Consider the following 27,403-nt stretch of genomic DNA (forward strand, 5'->3'; position numbering starts at 1 on the left):
CTATCAAACCTCATTATCGAACTATCGCGTATAAGATAACAGGAAAAGTCATTGAAATCATCAACAAAAGCAATATAAATTATCTAATGTCTGTTCATTGGAAGAAACTCTTTACCATCTTCCATCATGCCATTCCATATCTCATCATGGTTGTCAACATTTTGAATGCTTCATATTGATTGGGCAGTCCCTCTTAGACCAGGCACGCGGGGAGCCTGCATTTTGACAGGACAGGACAGCTTCGGTACGTACCGAGCTGAGCTTCAACTCAAGAGCCGCTGTGGAGCTTTGTCAACATCACAACACAACACCACCGACCTCAACACCTGACACTGGACGACGATATCGGACCCTACTTTGCCTATAGTACGAGGCACAGCATAAATAGTTATTAACCACTTCCATCCAACGCCATAGACCCCAAGTCCCAGCGTTCCTCACACAATGAGCGTCTCTATTCCCCCCTCACCAGGCGAGGAAACACCTGCATTCGACCTCAACCTTCAGCACGGCCATAAAGATCTCGTCCAGGCCGTCGCTTTCAACACTTATGGTGATCGCTGCGCAACTGGCTCTGTAGATGGCAAGATTCGTGTCTTCAATCGCCACAAGGATGGCACATGGCGTCTTTGCGATACCTGGACTGCGCATGGCGGAGAGATTCTAGAGGTAACGCAGCCCCCTTTCCCACCAGTACCCTTGTCTCCAAGTCTTCTTTCTTTTGTTCTATGTGTCATTCTGTCGCACATGCATGCTGACTTTTTATTTCCTTAATTTCCAGATTCAATGGCTTCCTGCGACTGTGTATCCCAACTTGATTGCCTCCCTCGGTATTGAGGGCTGGTTTCGACTCTGGGCTGAGGATCCTTCCGCTGCGCCTGGTCGAAGATTTTGTACTGGGCGTGCTGGTAGCGGAAAGCCTGCGTTTGACACGCGATCTAACAAAGCTCCTTACCGATCTTTCTCAATGAAGCATAATGAAGAGACGCGGCATACATACCTTGCTCTTCTTGCGACTGATGGTCGTTTAACGGTATATGAGAATGATCAGCCTGAGAATCTTTCCGAATATGCATCTATCGACGAGTTTAGCGTTGCGCCAAAGCCAAATCGAGGAGAGGAGCTGGCGTTCCGCGTTCGTTTTGACCCAAACCCGGAGCCCTGCTATACAGTTCTGCGAGCAGGCGTACCTTCAGACTCTCTCGGCCTTGTAGTCGCCGCGATGGATACTGTCAAGGTATACCGATCGCGGGATGTCGTGGCATCATCCATGGGTGTTCAGCAAACGCAAAAGGAATTCTATCTTGCCGTCGAATTGCCTGGCCATCGAGGGTTGGTTCGGGATGTAGCGTGGGCATCAGGAAATATTAGAGGTTACGATGTTATTGCGACAGCTTGTCAAGACGGCTATGCACGTGTCTTCCGCATCGAGACACCTTACTCAGACGACGATGGGAAGTCCTGGTCCGCAGCTGATCTTCTACGATCTGCCCCTCACCAATCAACAAGAGACTCTACGCCTCAAACGAGGACCAACGGGACAGCAACACCAACAGAGAAGCAAGCGACGACTCCCCAACTTCAGCCCTCGCATAGCTACCACCAACACCACAATTCTAGTCTCAGCGCAAGTCTGGCAAAATCAGGCTCCCATAATGATCGGCAATGGTCGGGTCAGCCAGGTCAGGTGAAACACAAGTTCGAGGAGATATCCAAGCTAGACAACCACCGCACCCCAGTGTGGCGTGTTGGCTTTGACGACGACGGCCAGATCATGGGCAGCACAGGTGATGATGGACGGCTGCTGTGCTATCGCCAGACGCCCAATGGCGCATGGGCCAAGAGCTCAGAGTTGGCGGTGCAGAAAGCACGTATGGCTACTCCATGAGCTTATCGCGATTGAGAGCTGTAGTCTCACCTTCTTAAACAAACCTATCGGCTAGAACAGACCATGGATGATCCCGGTATTCTTCAAGCTGCGTCCTGGAATAATGCCCTTTGCTGCCCAACTACTGAAGTACGCCATTAAGGGACCGCGATATCCAGGCCTTCGCTCAGCATCAAAAGCGATTTAATGATCGATTCCATTCGAGATATCATGAGAAGTATGCTCTGCTTCCACCTGCACTCAACAGCTGCGAATAATATACTGTGTACAACAGTACAGCAAATCTAGCACAGATATGTTAGTCAAGTCACCGGTGCTGTCATCACATAAAAGCTACGGATGGTCCGGTCAAAGTCTGTCTGTGGCTATAGCCGGGTCAAAGACATCGCCGCCAACGGTCGTTCTCAATAGGTCTTCTGAGCAGTCTTGAGGGAAGCTCAATAATTAGCCGAGCCCCATCATGCTCATATGTGCCTCTTTTGAACGACTCAGTCTGCTTTCCAACTCTATCTTCAACATACCAAACGCCCTGTATGTTCGACAATGGTAGATAGGACTGGCATTTAAAGATGATCGGAGCTTGAAATACGATATTGAACTCGGAAATGCCGTAGTGGACAATATGATATGTCTGTTCGAATGCCATTTCAACTTTAACGTACGTGAGCTTTATATGCATTGGTATAGGAATTATGTAAAGCCGTCTCAGTTTCAATCTACAAACCAAAGAATCATTCAATGAAGTATAGTTAATCATCAACTCTTGCCAAGCTTCATGATAGGTGCACCAGGTCATTATAGCCATCATACGCTACGTGATAGGCAGCTTGTAAAATGTATGTCGTCACGCACGGCACGCATACCCTGGTTACTGCATACATCTTTGTCTGATTGATACATAGCAGTTCGATAACAAGATAATTCACGTTTAATTATGGGACATTTGGTGATATTCAAAAAGTTGTATATTCGAGTAGTCATACTATTTTCGGAACCGATTGCTGGTCCATATGAACTCGTTTGTTTGCTTTGACCATTCTCTCTTGGTATTTTATGCAAGCTAAGTAGTCTTGAAAAAAGAAAAGAAACCCCCCAACGCCATTCATGAGTCGAATTTATGATCTTGCGTTTAAAAAACGTCTTGTGCTTTTTATCCTTCTTGTTAGGATGGGTGGGGCCGTCATACAGCAAACCGTTCATGTCTTTTACATGTGACGGTGGCTGACTGTACCGTACCCACACCCTTTTCAACGACATGCCTTATGGCATGACGCTTCTCATATCCTTGGTATCGCATATCTCCCGATTACCCCTCATCCTTTCTTCGTTATGTTGGTTGTTGTACCGCTTAAGCAGCATCGGCGCTGGCAGCGGGCTGAACCATCTTGGTGACCTGAGAACCAGCACGGATGATGCGCTGGCCAGCAGAGTCGTTCATGTAGGTGATATCCTTGTTCTCGAACTGAGCGCGCTTCCAGATCTCAACCTCGCAACCACCGCGGAGGACACCGACACGCATGGTAGACAGAAGGTTGTGGGCGGCGTTGGAGTGGAGGTAGACACCACCGTTGAAGATGGCAGTGGCATCCTTTCCGATAGCAGAGTTGATGAGGGCCTTGCCACCAGGGTGGTCCTTAATGAAGTCGGTAACATCGTGGATAACACCGGCAATAGCGACGAGACCCTTTCCAGCCTTGGACTGAGCAACAAAGTCATCCCAGTCGACAACGGGAAGCTGCTCAAGAGGAATACCCCAGTCGAGGGTAGCACGCTTCTGGTCAAGCTTCTTCTGGAGCTGCTGGACACGACCCTTCTCAATTTCGTTGGCACGGAACTCCTTCAGCTCGTAAGCGAGACCAAGCTGCTTCCAGAGCCAGATGCTCCACTTGGTAGGGTCGTACTGCCACCACTCAATAGCGTTGCGGTAATCCGAAGGGAACTCGTGGTGGAAGTTGTGGTAACCCTCACCAAGGGTGACAAGAGCGGTGATAACGTGGTCACGGGGAGAGTTGCGGTCATCGAAAGGCTGGTCACCGAGCCAGTGGGCAAGAGAATTGACACAGAAGGTGGCCTGCTGGACGAAGCAAACACGGAGGATACCAGCATAGACGAGACCACCCCACCAGTCACCCCAACCAAGACCAGCAACGATAGCGGGGAAAGCAAGAGCCATGAAAAGAACACACTTGATGTAGTTCTTGTGCTGCCAGACGACAACGGCGTCCTCGTTGAGATCGGTAATGTCGGTTCGACCCTGCTTCTTAGGGTTCTGCTTGAGGACCATCCATCCCATGTGGGAGTACATGAGACCCTTGCGGACGGAGTAGGGGTCCTTCTCGGTATCGGTGTATCGGTGGTGAACTCGGTGACCATATGACCACCATCGGATAGAGCCCTGGACGGCACCGGCGCCGACAGCAGCAAGGTAAATCTTGAGGAGAGTGGTGCCCTTGTAGGCAGAGTGAGACCACATTCGGTGGTAACCTGGAGTATGTGAGTTTGAGATCATTGACTTTATTGCTTGATGCTAGTGCATCAGCGAGTTAACTTACCAGCAGTGATGCCGAGACCAGTGTGGACGTAGTAGAAGACAGCCCAGAGAGCAGTCTTAAGCTGAAGAGGGACCCAGTAGGCAGAGATGAAGCCCATCAAGGGAACAAAAACAACAAGTGTTGTGTTGAGCCAGTTGATGTGCTGGGGCCAGTTGCTCCAAGTCATGGGAGTGTCGGAGATGTGAGGCTTGTTGATGTCCTTCTTGGGGCCGCCGGCTCGAAGAGGGACATAGTCCTTGGTGCCATCAGGGAATGGCGAGGCATTCTTGCCCGCAGCAGTAGCTGTCGCCATATCGATTATGTTGCCGATGGGCTGTTGGGGTTGGCGATGGCAAGTGTCGTCGGTTCCAATATGAAAGTCCCAACACACGAGCACCCAAAGTTAATGGTTACTCGAAAAGGTGAAGGGAAGAAAGACCTTTTTAGGATAAACGATATCCTAAACAAAAGGTAAAGAGGACAAGAGGGTTAAGGATTGAAGGATGAGGAATTAAACTCGGGTTGGGGCGGAGGGCTCTAAAAGGGCTTTATACTATCAGACCCTCGCCGGAGCTGGGCGAAGAAGAGGATGAGGAAGCGGTAGAGACTGGGGAGGGGGGTGGAAATCGGGTGGGTTCGAGAGGTGTGAGGCGTGAGACAAGTGGAGGGAACAGTGGAGGGGTCTCTGCGGTGGAAAAAAAGAACAGCACTGCAGTTTTCAGTGGGAGGCAAAGAAGAGACTGTCCAGTTCTAGGTTCCAAGTGGAGCTTTGATAGACGCTTAACGGATTACCCTTGTTGCAGCGGCGAATTCAAGGTTGGGGGAGGCACAATCAGAAAGAGCTGGGGTTTGTGAATCGACGACGACCCTGAAGTCAAGGAGGCAAATGAGCTTCAGGTCCCTCGGGGAAGATAGTCTCCAGTATCAGGAGACAATGAGGCAACAAGACGAAGCGATGACAGCTACAGTAAGCTGCTATGTTTTGATCTGAAGGTGCGAGTTGAGGTTGGGGCAGGCTTGTATTCTGTTGACGTTCGATTGATAGGTGCAATCCTATCTTATCGGAGGTATCATGATGCAATCCTGATATGCTTTCCACAAACCTCGGCGACTCAATTGAATGAGATCTTGGCTTGTGAAGATTAATGAGAGCGAATAGTAAGTTCTCGTGATCCAAAGCATATGCCAGTACGCTGACATTCAGGTTTCCCTTGCCATGAGTGTGAATATTGAAGGTTGAATAATGGCGTAGGTATGTGGCACACCCCCACCGTCGCTATAGGTACAAGGGGAAAAAATCCATTGGGGATATGGACGGGCGGAAGAGAAAAAAAAAAGGCAACCGCACCTCACCTCACACATCACGACCTAGCCGACGGGACCGTCAATGCCAGTCTAAGGCAGGTATGGACAAGTCCCGTCTTTCCGTTCCGACAGCTTCCTAGTAACGATCCATCCCGCCTCAGACAGCACTGAAGTATCATGAATATCACAGTTTCAAGGGTTCGGTTCGTTTTGTTGGCAGTCACTAATACGGAAATCATGGGGAATTTGACGATCATCAGGACATTTGATCGTCGGGCAAAGCGAGACAGTGAAAGCAATCGAAAGTACTTGAGTACTTGCATATCTCTCATCCAGTGCTGATACCAATTGATCATGGTATCGTCTTGTGTAAGTCACCGACTACAGTGACATCCGCAGTCCTCAGCTTGTAAGTGCTTCAGCGTTTAACAGCCACTGCATATCAGATTACAATACCATACGATTTATCCCCGCTATCTAAGATAGATACCGAGATCTTCCATACGCCCTGTCTTCAAATGATGCCATTATATCAGACCATGATAGACGTAATTTGTTGTGTTGACCATTTCGCAGCTGCGTATTCGACAATTGCTGGGCGACGTCGCTTCGTCAATTCGTTGCTCGGGCATTTCAGATTCATCATCGCACTAGGAGCCAAGACTGGGGATTTGATGAGACTGTGACTGATACCTGGGTCTTGTAGGTCGACGTCGAACACGACTTCCTGCCTTCCTCAACACGTTTTTCCTCGTTGCTTCCATTTCAAGATCCGTACCCACCCTTTCCCCAACAATTTTTTGGCGGCTCCAATCACAAGTGGGGCTCGGTTGGATGCCCTTTGAGGCAAAACTTTGGTATCCCTGCCAAGTCAAAAGTACTTCCCCTTACAAATTGTGAGAAGGAATACTTTTGTCGCCAGCAGTGGCACATCTAGCCCTGCAAAACTGCAAGAGGCAAGGCGCCAAAGGGAAGCCGGTCGTGCCTTGCAGGGGAGCTTCCACAAGAAAAGCCGGAGCCGCCTAGAGCTTGGGCGGTTGGTGGTTGGATCGAATCGAACTTCGATTTTTTCTTTCTTGGGAGGCTTTGGAAAAAATCAACAGCTCCACTGATTTTTTGAATCAGGCTCGATGCCATTTGCCAGAAAAGCTACAGTGGGCTCTTGGATCTGGTGGATGACATGACTGTTCTGAGCCCGATAACGAAGTTTATCACCAACCATTATCCAGAGCGTCTAGTTGTGAAAGAAGTCGATGCGATTGTTGTGGTACTGCACTGTAGTACATCACTGTATCACAGCAAATAACGGTGAAAGACACGAATTTCAGTTGCATTGACTATCAGTCAGTGGCAAATTGTACCCAATGTAGCTGTTATCGTGTAAATCAGTCCAACTTGGTGCTGTACTGTATCTTGGCCTACCTAGCAAGCAAGCAACCGTTTCTACGCCGGGCATGCCGAGACTGACTCCTGCGTTTTGACGTCGACGCTCCTACGCTTATCTCAAAGATCTAAACGCCCTTGATAAGTCAGCCAAGTTATGCACAGTCTTTAATACAGTGCATGCCTCGGTTCAATACCCTGAATCGTTGTTTTATACAGGATCGCTTGGCTCACCTTACTGTTGATATCATCACTGCAACGCCGTCGAGTCCCGATATTGTCATGCCATGTGCTTGAGTTTTTGATATCATTCAAGAACCTCAGATGATCTTCTTTCTCGTAGATAATTGTTGAATCTCGCATTCTCGTGCTAGTGTAAAGGATTCTTCAACACATCACTCTTCCCTGTCCAGCCCTACAGCGAACTTGTGGTCATATCCAATCCTATGTACCTTTCTAACCCCCAGATCGAACGATACCTCGGCCCATTTGCTATTACCTGACACGATGATATTGGGGTTTCAGTTTCTAGACCCTCGGCTACAGTATAGACACAATTACCGTCCCCAGCATGGAATTGTCGATTCCTATTCCTCCTCCTCTGAACCAATTCCTATACCCTGCTCTACCCTCCCTTTGTTCCGAGACCGAGCAGGGGTGATACGTATCTCCGGCACCCTGGCACTCCCGTCTCCCCCAGCTTTTGTGTTTCTGTTGGGGAAAGACTGAAAAGAGATCGGGACTCGCCAAGCCTGGGTTGTTCCACATTTGTCTTTCAATTTTGCCTCCGATTCAAGTCGTTCCTCAGGCAGAAAGAAAACTGCTTCGTCACTTCCTTAATATCCACGTGACATCCATACTTGCTTGACAGATCTTGACGGGTTTCCAGAACATTTCTTCGTGGAGGTGGGTGGCGCACGTTAGTTCTCGAACCTTAGTCATCACTTTATGTGTTGCTGACGACGTTATCAAAAAGGGTGTTGTCATTTGCATGTTGAAGGCAGAGTATTCTGAATGACTGGCTCCAACATGGCTCTGATAAGCAGTTCAAAGTGTTCTGATCTTCATATTCAAGCTAGAAACCGTCACCTTATGCACAAGTTCTTATAAGTATAATTAGTTAAGAAATATTAAACTGCCATTATAGATACACCTTCAGAAGTACAAAAACCAATACAACAGATTTTACAAATTGCCAACATATATATATTTACGCCCTATCATGCAAAATGCCAACCCATTACCCGCTAATAAACGAGAACAATATACTATCATATGAAACAATGCAAACGGAAACAAACTAGGCCTTCATCATGTCGTGTCGTAGACAATCGTTATAGCCCGCGTGGAGGTTTCACTCCCGTGGACTTGTCGTAATTTGCGTGCTTTTCTTGACTCGGCTTATCGTGAATCGACGGACATAGATCCTCAGCTTTTTTCGAGAATCCAACGCCTTTGACGCGGTTGTCAGTCACATCTCCTTTCGGAGTCCTGCCTGTTTTTCCAACATCCAGCTCTTTCGTCTTGGTACAATCAGTTGTAGTTTGGTGGGCAGCAGGTACTGTGGACCCTTGCCTCTTTTCTGTGGTTTGTTGAGCCTTTGTTTCTGCTTTCCTGTCAGAGACGTCTTTCTCGTCTACAGACGTCACCTGATGATTCTCTGGTCCGTTCCCTTCTCGGGGCAGTTGGGTTTCCTTTTGTCTGTCGTCGTTCTTGGCTAAATCTTCCAAGCTCTTTTGGGGTTTCTTGTCCGAGGCTCGCGCCACTTTGACTTCTTCGCCTTCAACAAGTCCTGTTCTTTTTTCTGGTGGAACAACATTTGTATGTTTTTGTACGGCTTCTCTTGCCATTGTCTCCTTCTTCGTGTCTTGTGTCTGATCCCTTACCACGGTCTCGCTGTCCCCTGGGCTGGTATTTCCTGTTTTCGTCACACTAGTTGTCGACTCTTGAAACGGGGCTTTCACGTTTCCTTTGTCGCTACCCATGCTCAGCTCCAGTCCCCGAGCCAAAGGTACCTCATCAGCTTTCTGAATCACTTTGCCATGCGGATTGTCCGCCACATCGGCGCCTCGAGTCGGACTGGGTGTTGTTGTCGAAGTGGCTGGTGTCTCTCTTTTCTCCATGGTCGAATCAGGCGCCGTGAGTGCATCCGAGTCAAAGAGTCCAGCTCTGTTTGCAATGGGCGTTTCATCAAGTGGTGTCCCGTCAGGTCCCACATCACTGTATGACGAAGGAATATTTCTGTTCGCCGCCCACGCAGCAACATCATATAATTCTCGTGGTGAATCGTAGTCGTCACAATTGCTTGGCAGAGGACTAGGGGGAGAACGCCCACGCGTATAGCGGTACGGTTCCTGCCTGTCGGGGCTTGTGTCTGGGCGTGACTGGTTTGCATATGACCAGTCTCTAGATGGCTCAATTGTTGTGATCTGTGGAAGGTTGTCAGGATGGTATCCGTCACCCAGGTACTGTTGTAAAGTGTAGCCTTCGTCGACCATTGATTCAGGGGGGTTGAGTTGTCCACGGCCTTCGCTTTCGCCTGGCTGGGGAAACATTTCCAACAACGCAGCTGCCTGGAGCCGCATGCGTGGGTCGTCACTCAGACAGACTTCAGCCATTTGTCGGTACCAGTCCGGAATGTTCACTTCAGGGCCGAGTATCAATGGTCGTCCCTGTGCTTCCGGTTCGTCTTCCTGTGCTGCCAAAGCCCATAAGACCATACCCAACTGGTAAAGATCGGATTTAACACCAATATACATGGTAATTCGTTGGTTGCTCTCGATGAGTGGTGTTGCTTCCGGAGGCTCCCATCCTACTGGGCATCCTCTTCGGTTGATGTCGATAATCTTGGCGTCCCCATATCCATCTATGACAATATTCGACAAAGTAAAGTCACCCTGCACAAAACCGGATTCATGGATGTCTGACAACCCCTCCACGATTTGCCGCGCCCATCTCTCCCTTGTTGACCATGGAAGATTGTAATCACCATCTTTGCAATGCTCATATATGACATCGATTAGAGCCCCTTGGTCTGCGTAGTTGATAAGGAGGCCCTTCACGTGTTCATCATGATCATCCACTACGACGCCGTAGAAGTGGATGACATTGCGTGAAAATCGCAGTGCGTTAAGGGCGTTAACCTCGTAAAGGAATTCGTCTATGGTGTCAGGGCTCGGGATTTCCTTTTTAATGAGTGTGTGGCCATTGACATTGACTTTGTAGACAAATCCTGACATGTGAGATTCGAAAACAATATCCCTCTCCCGAATTCGACGGCATCCTAGGTGCTTGATCTGAGAAACAGTTGGGTACTGGATGATTTCCTTGTAGCTGTTAGCCCTAATCTTGCGAGTTTTTCGTCATGTGCCTACATTTCCGTCTTCAACCACATGGACATGCAGTCTCCCGTCAGTAGTTTGAAGCTTTAGATTTGTAACAGTATCGTAGAACTGAATGTCTCGCAAGCTTTCCCGAATGGCCTCGTAGATCTTTGCGCTCTTTTCTCGTTGATAGTGTGTGTGAATCAAGTCCATTTCCAAGGAATTGGGAGGCGCATCTCGATAATCCAGGGAGATGGTTACTCGTCGCCAAAGGTGATCTCGCTCACGATAGGTAACAAAGAACTTCTCCCTTCTTGATCGATCACGGAAGTGCATGCTTAGGTTCAAAATCCAAGTCTTTTCGAGTTCTTCGTGGATAATAGCTTCATACTGTGATGCTGATATCGAATGGGTGTCTGCAGTAGAGAGACTGTCTTGGACTGGGCACTCATCGGCAAGTGTATCTTCGTCATCCCGGTGCAAGTTCTCTTGGGTAGAGTTTTGGGAAGGCACATCTGCAACAGCATCGACGGAAATCGAAGGAACAAATCGTGGAACATCGTCCTGGGGGGATTGAAGAAAACTTGGGGCGCTAACACGGGGGTTGATTGCGGGTTGTGAGGCTGATGGACTTCCTGGTCTATTAGACCGCCTGTCCATAGACACGGCTCGCATAGACGCAGCTCGCCTTTCATCTGGTGTTGGTTCGATCGGCGATAGATTAGTCCTCCTCTCTGATATTTGCCGCTTGAATGTTTGCGCTCGAGGCAATCCTGGTACAACCCTGCGGGACATCCGACGGATCAACCCGTCCTTGTCGATGTCAGTCGAGTTGTTTTCATGCTGGATGTCTTTGGGTTGCTCTACAGGTTTTGACCGAGCACTGCTCCCACTCTGTCTGCCAAAAAGCTTGCGAAAGAACCCTTGCGGACCGGAAAATGCTGTTGGTGTGTGAAGTGGTTGCGATGGCTCGGACGGTATGACGCCGGCCTGAGCCATGGCGGCGACAATATGAATGTATGCGTATTTCTGCGGTCAAGCACAACTAGCAATTGCTGTCGATATTAAGCCAAGCCGGTATAGTAAAAAAGGTAATGATTCGATTGTTACTTAGTGGCGGAAGTACAATGTAAGTCGATGTCTTCGGTAACGCATGCACAAACGCTGTATCGTTTCACAACGTGTGCTCGTTATAGAAACAAAAGGCTTTGAAGCAAGTATGGGGAAACAGCTACCATGCAGATGGAGAAAGTAGATAGAATGGCAACGGTAAAAAATATACCAGCCAGCAAAAAGTATCAATGTGAAAGACCACCAAGTACACCAACAAAGCCGTCAGGTCGTCAATGAAAGAGAAGGGTTCACGATTAGAGAAGGAGAGTGTGAAAGTTCTCTACCTGGCCCATTCAAGAGCAAGCAGAACAAAGCAAAGCAAAAAAACCGTTGCTGCAGTCGGTATATCTGCCCGAGGAGGCTGGGATAATGCAACGGTCGGTGAGAAGCGGGTCTTCTGGATGAGCGGTCGAGTCAAAGTCGCGGGGAGCGAAGCCGGAGACGTAATCAATATCAGTGCGCTGGGATCTTTAAAGCATTGAGAAATTATCGTGATGAGTGAGTAAGACTCTGTCGGGTAAGATGAAGTAAAAAAGCCTGAGGCAGCAGAAGATGGTTCAAATGGAGTTGCGATGAACGCCCTGCTGATATTCAATGGACGGTAACGATGAGGTCTAAAGCCTAAAACGGGCACCCAGCGGCGGCAATAGTGGTGGATGTGGACTGTGACTGGACATGAGTGTGTGTGGGCTGAGTGGATAGTTGGCTCTTAGTCGCGACGGGACGACACGGGGCGGAGCGGGCGGCGGAGGCGCTGGCTTCTGACGTTTTAGTTGCCCTGATTGCTTTGGGCCTCTTTTGGGAGCCTGAGCCACACTACCCTGAGTGCTGTACAGTGCAGTATCCGTAACAGCGTGTGATTCCTTTGTCAACAGCGAGTGCCTTGATGACGCTCTGGCCGGACCGCCCTACCAAGGGGCTGGATGCAGTGAATTGCGACGCATGGCATGGCATGCCATGTGTGCGACTGCTCACTTCACCAACTTCAAAGCCACCACTGCCCAAGCCCAGATGTCAGCGCAGGGCTGTGGTTGTACTTTGCCCCAGACTTGCCGGGGACTATCAGGGGTCGTTGCTTGACTTAACGACATTTGTGTCCGTAGTACATGGCTTTTTGGACGTGGGATTCTGCGACGAGTGACCATTCATCCCACCATGCCGTGGCTTTCGATCTCCAAAATCAGCCAAAGGACCCTGCCAGGCGAGCGTTGTCTTCCATGCCAAACAAGTTGTGGTCTGGCCAGACCTGGCGCGGCTTGCAGAATCATCCTTTGGAGAAAGAGATACGGTGACGATGGACGGCTCGTTGGTGGGGAACCATCGATGAGCTGGCCCCTTTCGACGCCCTTGTCTCGTCCCATTTCATCGACGCTAGACACGAGTTTGCGTTTGCTTCAGCGCAGGGGAAGGCGGTGATGCATCGTTAGGTTAGGCACGGAGAGTGTGAGTGTCTTGGTCAGGCTTCAATATTTTTGAGTCGCGAACAGATCGGATCTCGAAATAACCGGCGTCGATTTCTCTGGTGATGTGAAGGAGTGAGAGAGTGCACGGCTCCATTCTTTTCCAAGTTGGTGTGGTATAACATCCCAAGTCTGTATCACGCGGATGGAGAATGAAAGTGCACTTTATTATGATGCCTGGGCTGGTAATATTTGTCTACCTAAATTGATTGTGTGAACAGGAAGGTAGAAGGCAGGCAAGTCAACTTGTAAAGGGAAGGAACAAGCACAAAGTCGAATTTCAAAGGCTCCTTCTCCATTGATGAAACATGGAATTTCAATCTCTCAAGGACCAAACTGAACCGCATTTCCATCCTACAACACCCAACAAATAACTTTACGGCTCAAAATAGAGATGGTGACAGCTTCACTCCACACACTGGAACTGTAATTCACAACCACACCATTGGTAATCAAGGGTCAGAACCATACCATCCCAGGAACTAACCGACGATTACATCCGAGAATTGCTCTGAACTACACAATATGATATCAGCCCAAATGTAAGTGCATGCGTGTCGTGCCGAAGATCGCATGAATGAACGTGCGTCATTTTGCGCTGCTGACTTTGAGACTCGCACGATAAGACGCACTATATTCCAATGCATACGCCATCATTGCCAGGAAGGCATATCGAAGAGGCTGACCGGTCGCACACCGCAATAACTGTTTTACAACTCCTTGAAGGTATCCATTGCGAGCGTCGTTCTAGGCCCCGATTTCAAGGCGAGTACAATGGATGGCCATTTTGACTCGGCTTGGAAAGTCGCATCTGTCAATCAAGCATGAATGGCCGAGAAGAACAGTGCGTTCAGGGCACTGCATACCATGCATTACACAAGATGTTTACAGATGCAAACTTGAAGGCATACTGTATGGCTAGCAAGCATTACGGTGGCCTGCATCGCAGCAAAGCAATTGTCGTATCAAAGTTCGATCAGGCCCTTGCAAAAGTTCGAAGCCAGACGTCGAGTCTTTGCAATTCACCAATTATGATATGATACGCAGCATCTTACTCCGGCAAGCCGTTACAGTTACCAATTGTATACAACTGGTGGATGCCCAATACGACTTTGTTCTCTTCCATTTCAGAATCTCCAAATCGCGCACCCTTCAAGCACCTCTCCCGAGAAGGAAATGCCTGAACTTACCCATTAACTTGGTTGGTCTAATTCCTGGTCTTCTTTTCTCTCGTCTCAATTTTTCTCGAATTGGTCACGTCACACAAGGACTGGAGTGGCTTTCAGCTTTACGCGAACTGAGGCCTAATCCACCAGCCAAGATCCCCAAAGAGCCTCGCGTGGGGTCAGGCATGAGTGCAGCAAAGCAGCGTCAATCAAAACGGTCTGCTAGAGCCATGCTTGAGTGAGGCTACTTGGTCTTGACAGGTTGTCGGTTCGCCATGCAAGCAATGGGGCCGCGACACACTCCCGGTACATATGCATATGTATGTACGAACGGCCTTTCCAGACGTCTTGAGTCCTTCGGTTGGGTGGTGCCAACTAGCCCTTGAAAGATGCCTGTACCGGCAGATTTGTCTCGGATCGCTTACCCTAGCCGACTTCGTCGTATTTTCAGACTCTCTTGATGCTCGAGATGATGGCGAGAGTCATGACAATAGAAAAGACTCAAAATTGAACTTGACGACATAATTCAATTGTTACCGTCAGTTCTGTTGTACATCTATAAATACTTGGCTAGGCTCGTGCCGTGCCTGGCTCCACCAATCCCGCACCGCCATGATTGAAGGCCGATCTCTAAGTTAAAAGCCATATCTTGGTTATTAAGACACAAGACGGGATTAGTTCCGTATAAGTCCAGGACATCCGACAACAAAATAACAGTTCAAAGTCGGAAGAAAGTTTGTAGCTGCTGTTCAAATTCATTGGATCAGCGTCAAAGCCGTGGCTTTCAAACTAGCCTGCTGTAACCTTGAGAATACCCTACATTTCAAGCTGCAACCCCATTGCAGGCCTCGAACTACACCTCCCAAACACAGCATCATCCACGTGCCTTTATTGCTAATGCACAGATGACGCTTGTGGGGAGCATGACACAAACTGTCCCCGATACTCCAGTGAAGCGACATGATGGTTCACATTGATCTCACAAAATAACAACTCCAGTAGTAAAGTAGAATGACGTCGCTTTCATACATGTATAATTATACATGGAGGCGTCAACTACACGCTGTCTGATGCCCCCTAAAATAAACCACTGATGCATGCTTCTAATAGTACAATATCCACATATTGGAAATAACAAGAGTAGGAGTCTTTGTATCGTTCATCTAAATTTCTCACCCCATGCCCAAACGCCTTTCAAATCATGCCCTGCAACTTTTTCTTGAACCATCTCTTTTGATCCGGTGTAAAGCAGCAATTGCACAGAGGAAGTGTATGATTTAGTCCTCCTCTTCAGCGGATTCGGGGTCGCTCTTCTTCTGCTGAGACTTCCACTCGCAGATTTTGCACTTGTTGGCCTGCTCCTTGTCGATGTTGGGGAAGACAAGGTCGAAGACTTCGGGGTACCAAGCCACGGGATGACCCTCAATACCCTCCTTGATGTTCTAGAAGCAGTTGTTAGTAAAAGGAAATTCATGAAGATTATAAAGGGAGAATAAACATACCTCAGGGAGCTCTAGCCAGTCAGACATGTTGTCCTTAGGGAAAATGACGGTCTTGCAGCCAGCACGTCGAGCAGCAACGGTCTTCTCGCGAAGACCGCCAATGCGCAACACCTTTCCGGTAAGTGTAATCTCACCAGTCATGGCAACAGTAGGATCAACAGGAGCATCAAGAGCAAGAGAGAGGAGCGAAGTAGTCATAGTAATACCAGCTGAAGGGCCATCCTTGGATACAGCACCATCAGGAACGTGGAGATGCATCTTGGCCTTGTCGAAGAAGTGGTTGTCAGGGAATTGCTTAACCATGAAAGACTTGGCGAAAGAGTATGCGATGGTGGTAGATTCCTTCATGACGTTCTTGAGGTTACCGGTAATTTCAAGGTGAGGTCGTGTAGATGGTCGGAGGGGAGCCTGGAGGATAGACTCGATGTACATGGCAGCACCGCCAAGTTGTGTCCAGGCGAGACCCATGGAAACACCAGGAGGGCTGACCTCGTAGAGACGATCGGAGGTGAAGACAGGTGGGCCGACGTAATCAGTAAGGTTATCCTTGCCAATAACGACGTGAACGGAGTCGGGAACCTTAAGAGCCTTGCGAGGCTTCTCTGTGGTCGCACCAGTCTCGTTGGAGCTGGCCTCCTTGCCCTCCTTGCCCTCTGCGGTAGCCTCCTCGGACTTGTTCTGCTTCTCAGCCTCCTCAAGAGCAGACTTGCCTTCCTCGGTAAGGGCCTCCTCCTCAGGAAGAACCTCCTCACCAAGCTCCTGAACGATCTTGAGGGCAGACTTTCGGTATACCTTCTCGATCTGCTTCTTGAGGTTTCGCACACCGGACTCACGGCAGTACGACTTGATGAGTTCCTCGACTGCCTCCTCACTCAGAGTGACATCGGCGTTCTGAAGTCCGGCAGTCTCCTTGGCAGCAGGGGCAAGGTATCGCTGAGCAATGGCCATCTTCTCATCAGCAACATAGCCAGAGAGGGTGATGAGTTCCATTCGGTCTAGAAGAGGACGAGGAATAGTGTCGGTCATGTTGGCAGTGCACACAAACAGGACCTTGGACAGATCGACAGGTACGTCCATGTAGTGATCCAAGAAAGAGCTGTTCTGCTCAGGGTCGAGCAGTTCAAGCAGAGCAGATGATGGGTCACCCTGGTAACCTCGGCCAATCTTGTCGATCTCATCGATCAGAATCAGAGGGTTCTCAGTCTGGCACTTCTTCAAAGCCTGAATCATACGACCAGGCAGGGCACCAACGTAGGTCCTTCGGTGACCCTTGATCTCAGCAACATCTGTGAGACCACCGACACTGAATCGGTAGTATTCTCGGTTAAGAGCACGAGCAATGGATTTTCCGATACTCGTCTTACCCACACCAGGAGGTCCGACAAAGCAGAGGATCTTACCCTCAACAGTGCCTCGAAGCTTGCCAACAGCAATGAACTCCAAAATGCGGTCCTTGACGTCCTTCAAGCCGTGGTGGTCCTCATCTAGGATCTTTACAGCGTGAGGAATAGCAAAGTTTTCGGTACTCCTTCTGCCCCAGGGAATCTGGGTGAGCCAGTCCAGATAATTTCTTGTCACGTTGAACTCAGAAGCGGCTGTTTCGAGGTGAGCGAGCTTGTTGAGCTCCTCGTCGAAAACCTTGCGTACCGCTTCAGGCATAGCAAGGCTGTTTGCCTTCTCCTTGAACTTCTCAACAAGCTTATCCTTGCCATCAGACTCAAGGCCAAGCTCACGGCGGATGCCCTTCATCTGTTCCATAAGCCAATATTCCCGCTGGCGCTTGCTAATCTTGTTCTCCACATCCTTGCTGATCTTGGACTGCAGCTGGGCATTCATGAGCTCTTTCTTGAGCACCACGAGAGCCTTCTGCATTCGCTCCTCAACGTTCAAGCACCCAAGGACTTCTTGGAGCTCCTTTTGCTCACCCGAAGACACGGCAGCAGCAAAATCGGCAAGCTTGGCAGGTTCTGAAGTGACGTTTCCGGTGGACTGGCTCATGGAGAAGGTGGAAATCTGGTCTCGGAACAGGTTGTTCATTGTGGCAACCTCCTTGAAGACGTTGACAATCTCATTTGTAACGGCACGAATAACAGGGCTCTTGGGGTCGTAAGGCTCATCGACGAGGTTCTCGACGTTGACCAAGCTGACAGGGTATCTCTTGAGGAATGATGTGGGCTCATACTTCTCGGCAGCCTGATCAGGCTTCTTCTCAACAGCACTCTCCTCAAAGCTGGCGACAACATCTCCCTTCTTCTCAGTTGAGGTCTCCTCTTCGGCGGGCTTCTGAGGGATTGGTTCGGGTGCAGGTTCGGTCTTGGATTCAGTCTTGGAGTCGGCCTTCTTACCAACGTCTTGGCCGCCGGGCGGCAACAGACTGGACAACTTGATACGACGATGGGGGTAGAGGATAGCAGTTAAAGCACCTTCTTGGCCATGAATGGGGAAAGCACTTGTGATTTGAGCGAAAACACCAACATCATAGACGTCTTCGGGGTTTCGAATCACGTCCTCGTCCTCATTCTCGTCCTTGAACAAGAAAGCTCCTACATATGGCTGGCCACGCTTAATCGACTCGGTAATCGCGTTCGCCACCTCGGGGTCCTTGATGGTAATGGCCTTGTAGAAACCAGGGAAGAGAGGTCTTCTAGCAATAGGAATCGCCAGGACCTGAGGGTAGACCTCAGGAACTACGGGCTTCTGGAGGGCCTTCTCGGAGGAAGGCTTACGGCCACGGCGACCTCCATCACCACCTGAGTTGTCGCCACCAGATCCTGAACCAGCACCTCCTGCAGCGCTGCCTGCCTTTCCGTCCTGCGATTGACTGCCGCCGTCGTTCTTTCCGGATCCTGGTGAGTCAGGGCCTGGGTTCCGTGACTCAGCCAATATCGTTCCATCGGCTTCCTTGCGCTTGTTCTCGACGTTGGCCTTGGCCTCCTCCTCGGACAAGGGTTCGGTCAAAGGCTCAATTGCAGACTCGAAGAAACCCTTATCCTTGTTGTCCTTCTCCTTGGCGACTCGGGCGGATGTTGAGAAAGCTGCAGCGTTTAACCGCGGCTGGATAGCGGGGAGCCGACGGTCGCAGATGTGAAGGTTGCGGTAGGCGGGAGAAGAAGTCCATCGAGCGGCGGTAGCTTCGGAAGAGGCTCGTGATGTGTGAGCGAGAGAGCGCTCAAGAATGAGGCGCCCTGAGAGGCGTGAACGAGGAATCATGGTGGGTGATGCGCTATGATGCGATGCACGGAGCTAGAGCTGGGATTCGGGTCGGAGGGGAGGAGATAAGAAGCTCCCCGCGGTGGGCAGCTTGTGATAGTACAATAAACAATTAATGAAGTGGAATTATGTGTAACAAAAGAGAGGAAAATGGGAGGAGAAGCTCTATCAGATGCAATCGACAGGGTTAGTGTAGGCCGCAACTGTCCGCATCACCAGTGCAGTTTTGGTGGAGGCGACTTAATAATCTGAACGGAGGTCTAATGGCGACGTCGGACTAACCTCTAACCTCCACTAACGACTGGACGACATCATCCAAAAATTCGAGTCAAACAGTTTCCAAGACGTTCTGCGCTAGCTTTTATATCTTAGTCAGCTGCCCCACCCCCGGTTGTTGCTCCGGCCGTTAACTTATCAGATTCGGTATCCAATGGCATATTCAACTACCGAGCTCGCGTGCCTCGTTATACATCATGTTCACTATATGAATACACAAATCTTTAGTCTTAACGCTTGCAATTACTCGAAGATGGTTCTACTATCTATTTCTAGTTCACCATCAGAATTGAATCAAATAGTCGTATTCACGATCTGTAAACTGTCGTCATTATGCGCATTGCTATGTCATCGATGCCCCCTAGCTGGTTATACTAGCTAGACTAGACAGAACGGGTGTCTTGAGAAGACTGTATACTAATATTCCAAAGGAGCCGTCAAATGGTCTTGCCAAGGACACAAACTCATTGTTATATATTGTTCTCGGAGCTTGAGAACTTTCCTTGCGAGAGAAACGGGACTTGCAGCTATGCTAGAGAACAAAGACGCACAAGTCGCAGCCCGGTTAGCTCTATCATATGTCATAGGTTGTAGTTTGGTCTGCACGAAGGATAGGATCTGGTAATCCAACAAACATGCCAACTGGTTAGAGTTTGGTGAAAGCTCAGCAATACATCTGCTTGTCGATTTCTGCTATATTGGAAGCCAGAGTTATAACAGTGCAGTCACTAATATAATACACCATCTTAATCATCCCAAACAGCTGCCTTTGCCTTCTCAGTCTCAGCCTGTCGCTTCCTTTCCTCCTCTCGCTCTTGCTCTCTCTTCTTCTTTTCCTGCTCCCGCACGCTCTTCTGGTAAGCCTTCTGTTCCTCCGTCTGCTTGGGTGCTTTGAGGCCCAGTCCGGCAGCGATCATGCGACGAGCAACAGCATCAGTCTTCTCTGGTCGCTTATCCGGATCAGCTGCAGCTCGAGGGCCAGAGATGCTTGACATGGAGTTCCAGGATAAGTCACCGACGGGCGACATGGGCGTTGGAGGAGGAGGAGGAGGTGCAGGCGTAACCTTGGGCGTGGGCTCGTTTGACTCGGCCTCGGCTTCGGGCTCAGAGTCAGAGTCGGAATCTTCCCATGAGTCTGCAACGACCTTCTTTGCCTTTTTCTTTTTGGCCGCAGGCTTTGTAGAAGCCTGCGCTGGGTCATCCGATGTCTTGAGAGACAGGTTCTTGACCGAGGTAGTCACGTCTTGATCTTGTGACATAATTAACACCCGCTTAATCGCTTAGCTGTTCAGGTATGAGTTGATGAGGGAAGGCCAGAAGAAATGGCTTGGGGTTATTCTGATGAGCGCGTTTGTTCGGGATGATACACTTTTGAGTGAGCAATGATGAGACAATTGTAGTTAATGAATCTTAGCCGGTTTTATGAAGTTTAAAGAACAAAGGGTTGACGTTAGCTGTTGCCAAGTTTGACATTGCGGAGAAGTACAGGGTAATCGGCTTGGGTGGATCGTCTATTATTCTAGTGAGTTTATTTTACTCTGGGTCTAGGGAATGTACATTGGAGCAAACCGTATGTGATTGATAAATTGATAAACGGACAATACATCGGCTAAGGAGAAGAACAACAAATAGTGGTATTGTGTATGACTAGGTAGGGGTATCCAAAGAAACCGATATGCCTGACCATACGAACTTTAACTCCCAAGGTTGAGGGCAACTATCAGCTCTATCCATAGCCAGGGTAACATATGTTGCCATATACATTTAACAGTATATCACATCTTGCATGTATTAGGGACTTTAACAGAAAACAGGCTTCGTGCATCGAGCATTTGCGGCTGAGCCGCTGGTATCATTGTCATTTCTCAATCTCGTTTGCCAATAGCAATGCTCTCAACTTTTTATGACCGCTCGCTGAGATTCTTGGCTTATTGCCCCTTTGGTTCTCTTTGACAATTTAAAAGCAGCGAGTATCCCTTTGCCTTGTGCAAGGCATGAGTTTAGACTCATGTCAAAACTGCACAAGACAACCAAAACAAACCCAACTTTGACTCCGTGTATAAGTCATCTTCTTTTTTTGAAGGCAGACTTTCGATCTTATTTTCGTTGACAGTGGTATCTTTCCTCCAAAAACATCCATCATGTCCCAAAACAAATTCCATCTCAATCAGCAACCAGGGGTATTCTTCGATTTTTTCTTTTTGGCCTCAGCTCTTCGTTACATGACTGGGTATAAGGAGTGGACGTCAAGTCATCAAAACAGAACCCCCAATCCTACATAAACCAGGAAAGAAATTCAACATAAACATAAACAGTAAAAGACTCAAACACAAATCAAGTAAAACAAACATGGCAAGACGTAAACCGACCGATGCACAAGTCGACGTTCCAGGGTATTTTTACGCCAGGGTATATCCAGCCGGGGTATTTGCATGTGGAGGTTCTAACACAGGGGAATCTAACGGAAAGGCCCAATAGGGGCGGGGTATCCTGAATTCATTGAATGAGAAGTAGAAGGGCGCCCGCTGTCGCCAGACGCGCGGGTGCTGTGGCGGGGTGTCATGTCGCCAGGCTGAGGGATGGACAGCTTGTTGTCCATATGAGTACCGAACGTTCGAGGAGCCCAAGGGTCGTCGTTATCGGGGAGGTTCACACCACTGTCGTTCCAGGGGTTTCGATCGGCGTTGAAGCTGCGAGTGGATTCAATTGAGATGAGCGATGACTTGGAGACGTTGCTTGAACCCTTGAAAAAGTTTCCGTTACCGGAGTGGGAGCTGTTCTTTCTGCGGTCCAAGAAAGATGAGATTGAGGTCATGCTACCAGGCTTCCTAAGACGGTCAAGAATGCTGCTTCGCTCACGAGCGACTTCGTCTCCAAAACCAGTCTTAATGGGGGAGTCGGTAGCAACAGGAGCAGGAGCGTGCTGCAAAAGCTTAGAATCAAAGTACTGCAGGGAATCCTCGAACGAGTCAGACTTGGGACGAGGAAGAGCACCCTTGACAACATTGATGTCGGCACCAGATGTTGCGAACTGGGACTGGACAAAATCCATGGCATCGCGGAGACCACCGGCGTTGTTACGGGTGAAGCCCCAAACAAGAGTGATAGTGGGTTTGCCGTCCTCGGTAAGCTCGTCCGGGTTCTGCTCTACACTAAGATCAACCTCATGCTGGCTCTTCAGCTTGGGGACAAGGTCATGGACGAAGTCCGGAGATTCAAGGAATTTGACCAGCTCAGGAGTCCTAGCCAGAACAAGCTCATGCTTGTCAGGGACCATGCCCAGAAACTCGTCGACGCAATGAGGCACCTGCCACTGAGGACCGTTGACAGTCACCTCATCACTGGCCTGCTCGGTGCTGGGGAAGTTGATCTTGCAGTTGTACTTTTGCTCCAAACCATCGATCTCGGGGAGTCTAGCAATGAGCTGACGATGGTAGAGGCGGTCGACACTGACAATCTGAGAAGTGTACTCAGAATCCTGACGATAGCGTTAGTATTGGAACAGTGGGGCTCATAAAAGAGAACACTTACAGCACGATCAACCATCTCCAAGATCTCGTTCTTAACAGCGTCCAGGTTCTGCGCGTTGCGAGCAGGTGTACGGCAGATGACGTTGTCGACTTTGATATCATCATCTTCACGACCCATACCTCCTGTGATAACGTTAGCGGCAGATTTATGATTAAGCACGGCAAAGCTTACCTCTGTCCATGGCATTGGAGAATTTGACGAAGACCGAGTGCTTCTTCATGATGCGTTGAATATGCTGGCCACCGATACCGATGATACGCTTATGGTACTGGTCAGGCACGTGGAACGAGATGGATGCAGGCATCTCTTGCTCGACAAGTGTAAGACCTTGCTTCATAGAGTCGTATGCTGCTGCCATGACATCGATGTTGAAGTTGTACTCGTTGAATCCATCAAAGATGATCTGAACGTTGCTTTGTCCCATAATCTTGTTGATCTTGCCGTTCTTCTTGCCACTAACAAATTCTTTGTGCTCATTGGCGAGCTCGATCTTGACACGAATTTGATATTGGGATTGCGAGACAAATTTCATCTCCGAAATGACTTGAAGAGCCGACTTGACTGCGTCATCGGAGCCAGTGATGGCAAAGTTGAGTCTGTCGAACGAAATATCGGCATCAGAGTTAGCACAGATATCAACAAGCATGTTCCTCATGTCGCGAGGACTAGGGAACTGCCTAGCATCGGCATGCTGAATGTACCAGCCCGCACTGTAGAATTGTCCAGCCTGTAGCGACGTCAGTTAGAAACCAATTTTCAAATCTCAGCATTACATACCAGTGACATAATTTCCCGTACAGTTCGCTCAACATGGAGTCCTTCATTACCTTGGACACGAACCATGTTGCGCTGAGTGGCCAAGGACGGAAACAAGATGAAGGTACCATTGGCTTCCAAAATCTTGCGAACCTTGTCTAGGCGACCAAGGAGAATGCTGTCGATCTTGGCCGCAGGAATCGTAACATCCTTAACAAAAAGTCTAATGCGTGAAACAGTCTCATGGAGTTTCTGCTTGGCGAGTTCGATGGCCTGCGGGGTTTCACCGGTGATGAAGATATCGTTGGGATCGCGACGAGTTGCATTGGGAGGACAGTAGCGGTACATGGCCGAGAACGGAGGCGGGAAATAGATGGCAGTTCCAGTGGAAGATTCGATGAGCTTGATGTTCTTACGGTGGCGGCCACATACAAGCTGGTGACAGGAAACCTCAACTTTCGTCATATCAACGATACGGCCGAGCTGCAACAACGTTAGAAATCACAAATCAGACACAATTAAGCGGGTGTTGGTACCAGAGTATCAATATGGATCAGGACACGAGCCTTTGCATGCTCAGACGATAGAATGTCACCATAGATAGCAACTCTCCATCGCTGATCCATACGCAGTTCAGCATCACCAGTCATGCCATCAACAACAGGAGTGAGTTTGGGACCCAGAAGAAAGATATCAACACCACAGAAGCTCGAGATGTAGTCAAGGGTATTAGTAACTTCTTTCTTGAGTACGCCAGCATTGAGGTCGCAAACCAAATGACCATCAATGTCAATTGTAGTACAACGCTGCAAGATATGTTAGATTGAATTCAGACCGAGTTTCAAACCGCACTGGGAACGGCTTGGTAGAAAACCTGGGGAACATACGAGAGAAATGGGGGTATCATTGAGAATTGTCTCTCGGCTCTTGTGGACCAGCTCTGGAGAACCCGAGAGACAGACAGTAGCAACCTGTTGGCCCTTTCCATTCTTGGGCATTGTCGACAGAACATAAGCATCAACGGGGAGAGGTCCGTTAGTGAGATCCTGACACATTGTGTGCAAGGTGTTGAGGTTCTGAACATGAATTGGCAGCTGGTGGATTTGGACGTCGTCCGGCGCGTCCTCGGGGTGCGTCCATCGCAGGACAGCGTCAGTGGTCGCGTGAAGAATGTCCTCAGTATCGGGGCCCGCGAGATCGGAAGCGAATGGGATGTTGAACGAGTAAAGGATCGTAGCGTCCGCGGCTTGAGGTGAAGCCATAGGCTGACCGGGTTGGGCGGCATTCTTGGGATGGTTGAGATTCATGGGCATGTTGGGACGGCCCATACCGAAATTGGGTGTCATTCTTTCCGGCCAGTGACGCATATTTGCCAGCTTATTCATGATGGGGGAACGAGAAGATTGCGTCGTGGGTATCGTCGTCGTCCGGATCGTGGGCGGCGACGGTCGGCCAAGGTGGAGGAGGTTGGACCTGGACGGAAGAGGACGCCGGGGGTGGAGAAAGACCAAGCCAGAGAATAATACAAAGATGCGATGCGATGCGAGATTCGAAAGAAGCGGGAAAAGAGAAAATGGGTATCGTATCGAAGATGCTGGGGCAATAAAAGGCTTGAGGGGAGGGGGCAGGGGGAAGGGGGGAAGATGGAAAGAGTGATGGTGCTATTTGTGAGCTCTTTCCACGTCTGACGAGGGAGAGAGAATATGTTATGTGTTGACTGAAAGGTAGTAGTGAGGTAAGGTGAGGGAAGGGGAGGATAGAGCGGAGCCCTGACCTGGCGTAAAATGTGAAGTCAGCAGTCTTGTCCCGTCCTGTCTTGTCTTCCATGTTGGTCTGGAGGTACCTGAGGGTAGGAGCAAAAGGTACCTCTTGTGTGGTACCAGCTCAAGGCTAAGCCAAGGTTACTGCAAGGTGGACAAGGCAGGTACAGCTGTTTAGTGCCTGCAGTACTAAGCCTATAAACCTACCGCAACTTGCCTGAGCAAGAGCTGGGGGGAAGAGTCAAAAAGAGGGCCCCAGCCTGAGCTAGTGTCCTAAGATCGAACATCAACTGAATTCTATCTATTTCACGATGCAGCAGCAACAGTCGGAAATTACGACAAGGGAAAAGTCAGGATGAACTGAAACCGGCACTTAAATGAGGGAAAAGCATTAATATCACAGCATGTCAAGCACCTGACGCTGTGAGAAGAAAACACAGGGAATGGTTGGTTTCTCATGGTCCAGGGCGTTGATAAGAAAAGCCACAGTGAACGAGAATCCCTGACTGCCCTGGAACCTCAAGAAGTTTCAATGGCGCAGATCATTGACCACTACAGTACCGAGTACCAACCTCAAGCAACTCAATTTAGGCGATATATCAACTCATTCCTCGGCCTCTCTCCCGCAGCCGTTGAACTTAACTTAATCGTCATAACAATCGATCCTTGCCAATGACGATATACTGGATTAACAGAGCCACAAACATTCAGTCATGTCAGCCCTCAGCCGCTTGTTTCGATGGCCTTCTTAGGGCATGGGTGTTGTCTTGGGTGGTGGAGACCATCAGCCCAGGCTAGGAGGAGCCTCCTGCAGACCAAGGTAGCATGGACGTCTCTCCAACAGGCATAGAGAGCTTTTCCCGCGGAACGCTATGCACAACCGGCTGCGTTCCAGAGGCTTTATTAGTGGGAGACGCGAGGGCTTCGGCAAAGCATAGCAAAGCCTCCGGAGTGTTCTCATGGCGGAGCTTTGTCAAGGGATGGAGTACGAATACTCGATACAGCACTCTATCCACTGACTGTCTCAAGTACCGTTGTCTCGAACACTAACAACACCGAAACTTGGACACAGAGCCACATTGCTGCATGGGGATGGAGTCGCCTCCGCCAACCAGCATCCAGTTTGGATCTTTTTGTTTGTTTGTTGAGGATAGCTAGAAACAACAGACTTTTTCGTCACGGTTTCCCAAGTGAAGAGCATCACCAAGCTATCATTGACCAGCCCAGCAGAAATCGGAAGAAAACCACCACAGCACATCTCCCGTCAAGCTGTATTTCGCTACGGTGTGCCCTTGCCTAATCTTTAGGCCAAGCTTCGATCACACGGCGACCCCACACACGACAGGGACCTTGTCTGGTGTCTGTGTGACTTGTCGAAGGGCGAGCAAGGGAGTTGATTCGAGGGCAGACCCATGTACGCCGGCTTCTCACCAGGAGCCCGGCACCGGCTCAGCCACTAGTGACTCGTCATTGGATATCATCAGTTTCTTAGGGACCTTACCTGAGCAGGTTTCCAGAATGGAAAACCGCATACTGCTGAGAGAAACAAGGTTATAGGCATGCTGTGGTCTCAACTGTTGTATTGCAACATGGCGAACTCCTGTATCCCACAAGGGAGTCGGCATTCTTGTGCTTGTATGTGGCGCTACGGGTCTAGACTACTGCGTATGCCGTATGTGCGTATACACATCCTTGCATCTTTATGATGATTGCTTCAGTTGCCTCCTCAAATTCCAGTGGCTTACCTCGTCTGCATGACCATCACGAGCCACGCCACTCTTTCCCGCTGACTGGACCCTTGGATGATTCAACTTTGAAGCTTCTAGCCATTTCATAAACCATATATGCTATTGCTAGTTTCTAGCCCTATCCGCGACTAGTTTCGTAACAGATATCAGCTGAAAGCACGTCGCTAGTAGCGGTTGATATCTGATGAGGGCTCCATGTTGTCTTGGGCACTGACTCGACTGGACATGTGAGAGCTGCAACAGTGAGACTTACCAGTCCTCTTGTCTCAAATAGCCATATTCGTACATCTGATTCGTGACATTAGCACTGACCCTTCAGGGCCTTTGCATAACACGGGTGGTCCAAGACCGGCACTCGGCCTTTCAAGTGTCCGTGGACTTTGCAGAGTCTTCAGAGGATGCCACGACAGCATGAGCGATACGACTGGTAACGGCATATCGACAGTGCATG

At 49.3% G+C, this 27,403-nt stretch overlaps 6 protein-coding genes across 6 annotated transcripts; 1 reads left to right on the top strand and 5 right to left on the bottom strand.

Annotated features, from left to right (window-relative positions):
* Positions 1-303: 303 nt before the first annotated feature.
* Positions 304-2,076, top strand: B0J16DRAFT_113926 (WD40-repeat-containing domain protein). Its single transcript, XM_046121499.1, has 2 exons — positions 304-669; positions 782-2,076. The coding sequence occupies exons 1-2, from the start codon at positions 445-447 to the stop codon at positions 1,886-1,888; spliced, it is 1,332 nt and encodes a 443-aa protein (XP_045985316.1). The 5' UTR covers positions 304-444; the 3' UTR covers positions 1,889-2,076.
* Positions 2,077-3,236: 1,160 nt separating this feature from the next.
* On the bottom strand, positions 3,237-4,732 carry B0J16DRAFT_319036 (uncharacterized protein; the record flags this gene model as incomplete). The annotated part of the gene is made up of 2 exons (XM_046125489.1): positions 3,237-4,372; positions 4,441-4,732. The coding sequence occupies 2 exons, from the start codon at positions 4,730-4,732 to the stop codon at positions 3,237-3,239; spliced, it is 1,428 nt and encodes a 475-aa protein (XP_045985317.1).
* Positions 4,733-8,220: 3,488 nt separating this feature from the next.
* On the bottom strand, positions 8,221-11,602 carry B0J16DRAFT_113917 (uncharacterized protein). The gene is made up of 2 exons (XM_046121498.1): positions 10,482-11,602; positions 8,221-10,433 (listed from the first exon to the last, which is right to left on the bottom strand). The coding sequence occupies exons 1-2, from the start codon at positions 11,427-11,429 to the stop codon at positions 8,442-8,444; spliced, it is 2,940 nt and encodes a 979-aa protein (XP_045985318.1). The 5' UTR covers positions 11,430-11,602; the 3' UTR covers positions 8,221-8,441.
* A 3,686-nt stretch (positions 11,603-15,288) lies between these two features.
* B0J16DRAFT_114133 (Lon protease C-terminal proteolytic domain-containing protein) lies at positions 15,289-19,191 on the bottom strand. The gene is made up of 2 exons (XM_046121502.1): positions 15,672-19,191; positions 15,289-15,611 (listed from the first exon to the last, which is right to left on the bottom strand). The coding sequence occupies exons 1-2, from the start codon at positions 18,879-18,881 to the stop codon at positions 15,447-15,449; spliced, it is 3,375 nt and encodes a 1,124-aa protein (XP_045985319.1). The 5' UTR covers positions 18,882-19,191; the 3' UTR covers positions 15,289-15,446.
* A 530-nt stretch (positions 19,192-19,721) lies between these two features.
* B0J16DRAFT_114168 (uncharacterized protein) lies at positions 19,722-20,660 on the bottom strand. The gene has a single exon (XM_046121504.1). The coding sequence runs from the start codon at positions 20,414-20,416 to the stop codon at positions 19,904-19,906; it is 513 nt and encodes a 170-aa protein (XP_045985320.1). The 5' UTR covers positions 20,417-20,660; the 3' UTR covers positions 19,722-19,903.
* An 807-nt stretch (positions 20,661-21,467) lies between these two features.
* On the bottom strand, positions 21,468-25,245 carry B0J16DRAFT_114151 (uncharacterized protein). The gene is made up of 6 exons (XM_046121503.1): positions 24,332-25,245; positions 23,981-24,250; positions 23,466-23,927; positions 22,860-23,415; positions 22,689-22,810; positions 21,468-22,635 (listed from the first exon to the last, which is right to left on the bottom strand). Exons 1-6 carry the CDS (start codon positions 24,827-24,829, stop codon positions 21,616-21,618), a joined length of 2,928 nt encoding a protein of 975 aa, XP_045985321.1. The 5' UTR covers positions 24,830-25,245; the 3' UTR covers positions 21,468-21,615.
* Positions 25,246-27,403: the final 2,158 nt, after the last annotated feature.

The sequence above is a fragment of the Fusarium flagelliforme genome (genome assembly GCF_020744385.1).
Source record: "Fusarium flagelliforme strain FIESC 12 MPI-CAGE-AA-0113 chromosome Unknown B0J16scaffold_3, whole genome shotgun sequence".
In the NCBI taxonomy this organism is placed as follows: domain Eukaryota; kingdom Fungi; phylum Ascomycota; class Sordariomycetes; order Hypocreales; family Nectriaceae; genus Fusarium; species Fusarium flagelliforme.

What these genes read in the sequence shown, in the direction of transcription:
- B0J16DRAFT_114151 (XM_046121503.1), bottom strand. Translation starts at nt 24,829, where the DNA reads ATGAATAAGCTGGCAAATATGCGTCACTGGCCGGAAAGAATGACACCC. An exon ending in TACGGGAAATTATGTCACTG is followed by an intron (nt 23,416 to 23,465) that starts GTATGTAATGCT and finishes ACGTCGCTACAG; the next exon opens with GCTGGACAATTCTACAGTGC. An exon ending in CTCCAATGCCATGGACAGAG is followed by an intron (nt 22,811 to 22,859) that starts GTAAGCTTTGCC and finishes ACGTTATCACAG; the next exon opens with GAGGTATGGGTCGTGAAGAT.
- B0J16DRAFT_113917 (XM_046121498.1), bottom strand. Translation starts at nt 11,429, where the DNA reads ATGGCTCAGGCCGGCGTCATACCGTCCGAGCCATCGCAACCACTTCAC. An exon ending in ATGTGGTTGAAGACGGAAAT is followed by an intron (nt 10,434 to 10,481) that starts GTAGGCACATGA and finishes AACAGCTACAAG; the next exon opens with GAAATCATCCAGTACCCAAC.
- B0J16DRAFT_114168 (XM_046121504.1), bottom strand. Translation starts at nt 20,416, where the DNA reads ATGTCACAAGATCAAGACGTGACTACCTCGGTCAAGAACCTGTCTCTC.
- B0J16DRAFT_113926 (XM_046121499.1), top strand. Translation starts at nt 445, where the DNA reads ATGAGCGTCTCTATTCCCCCCTCACCAGGCGAGGAAACACCTGCATTC. An exon ending in ATGGCGGAGAGATTCTAGAG is followed by an intron (nt 670 to 781) that starts GTAACGCAGCCC and finishes CTTAATTTCCAG; the next exon opens with ATTCAATGGCTTCCTGCGAC.
- B0J16DRAFT_114133 (XM_046121502.1), bottom strand. Translation starts at nt 18,881, where the DNA reads ATGATTCCTCGTTCACGCCTCTCAGGGCGCCTCATTCTTGAGCGCTCT. An exon ending in ACTGGCTAGAGCTCCCTGAG is followed by an intron (nt 15,612 to 15,671) that starts GTATGTTTATTC and finishes AACTGCTTCTAG; the next exon opens with AACATCAAGGAGGGTATTGA.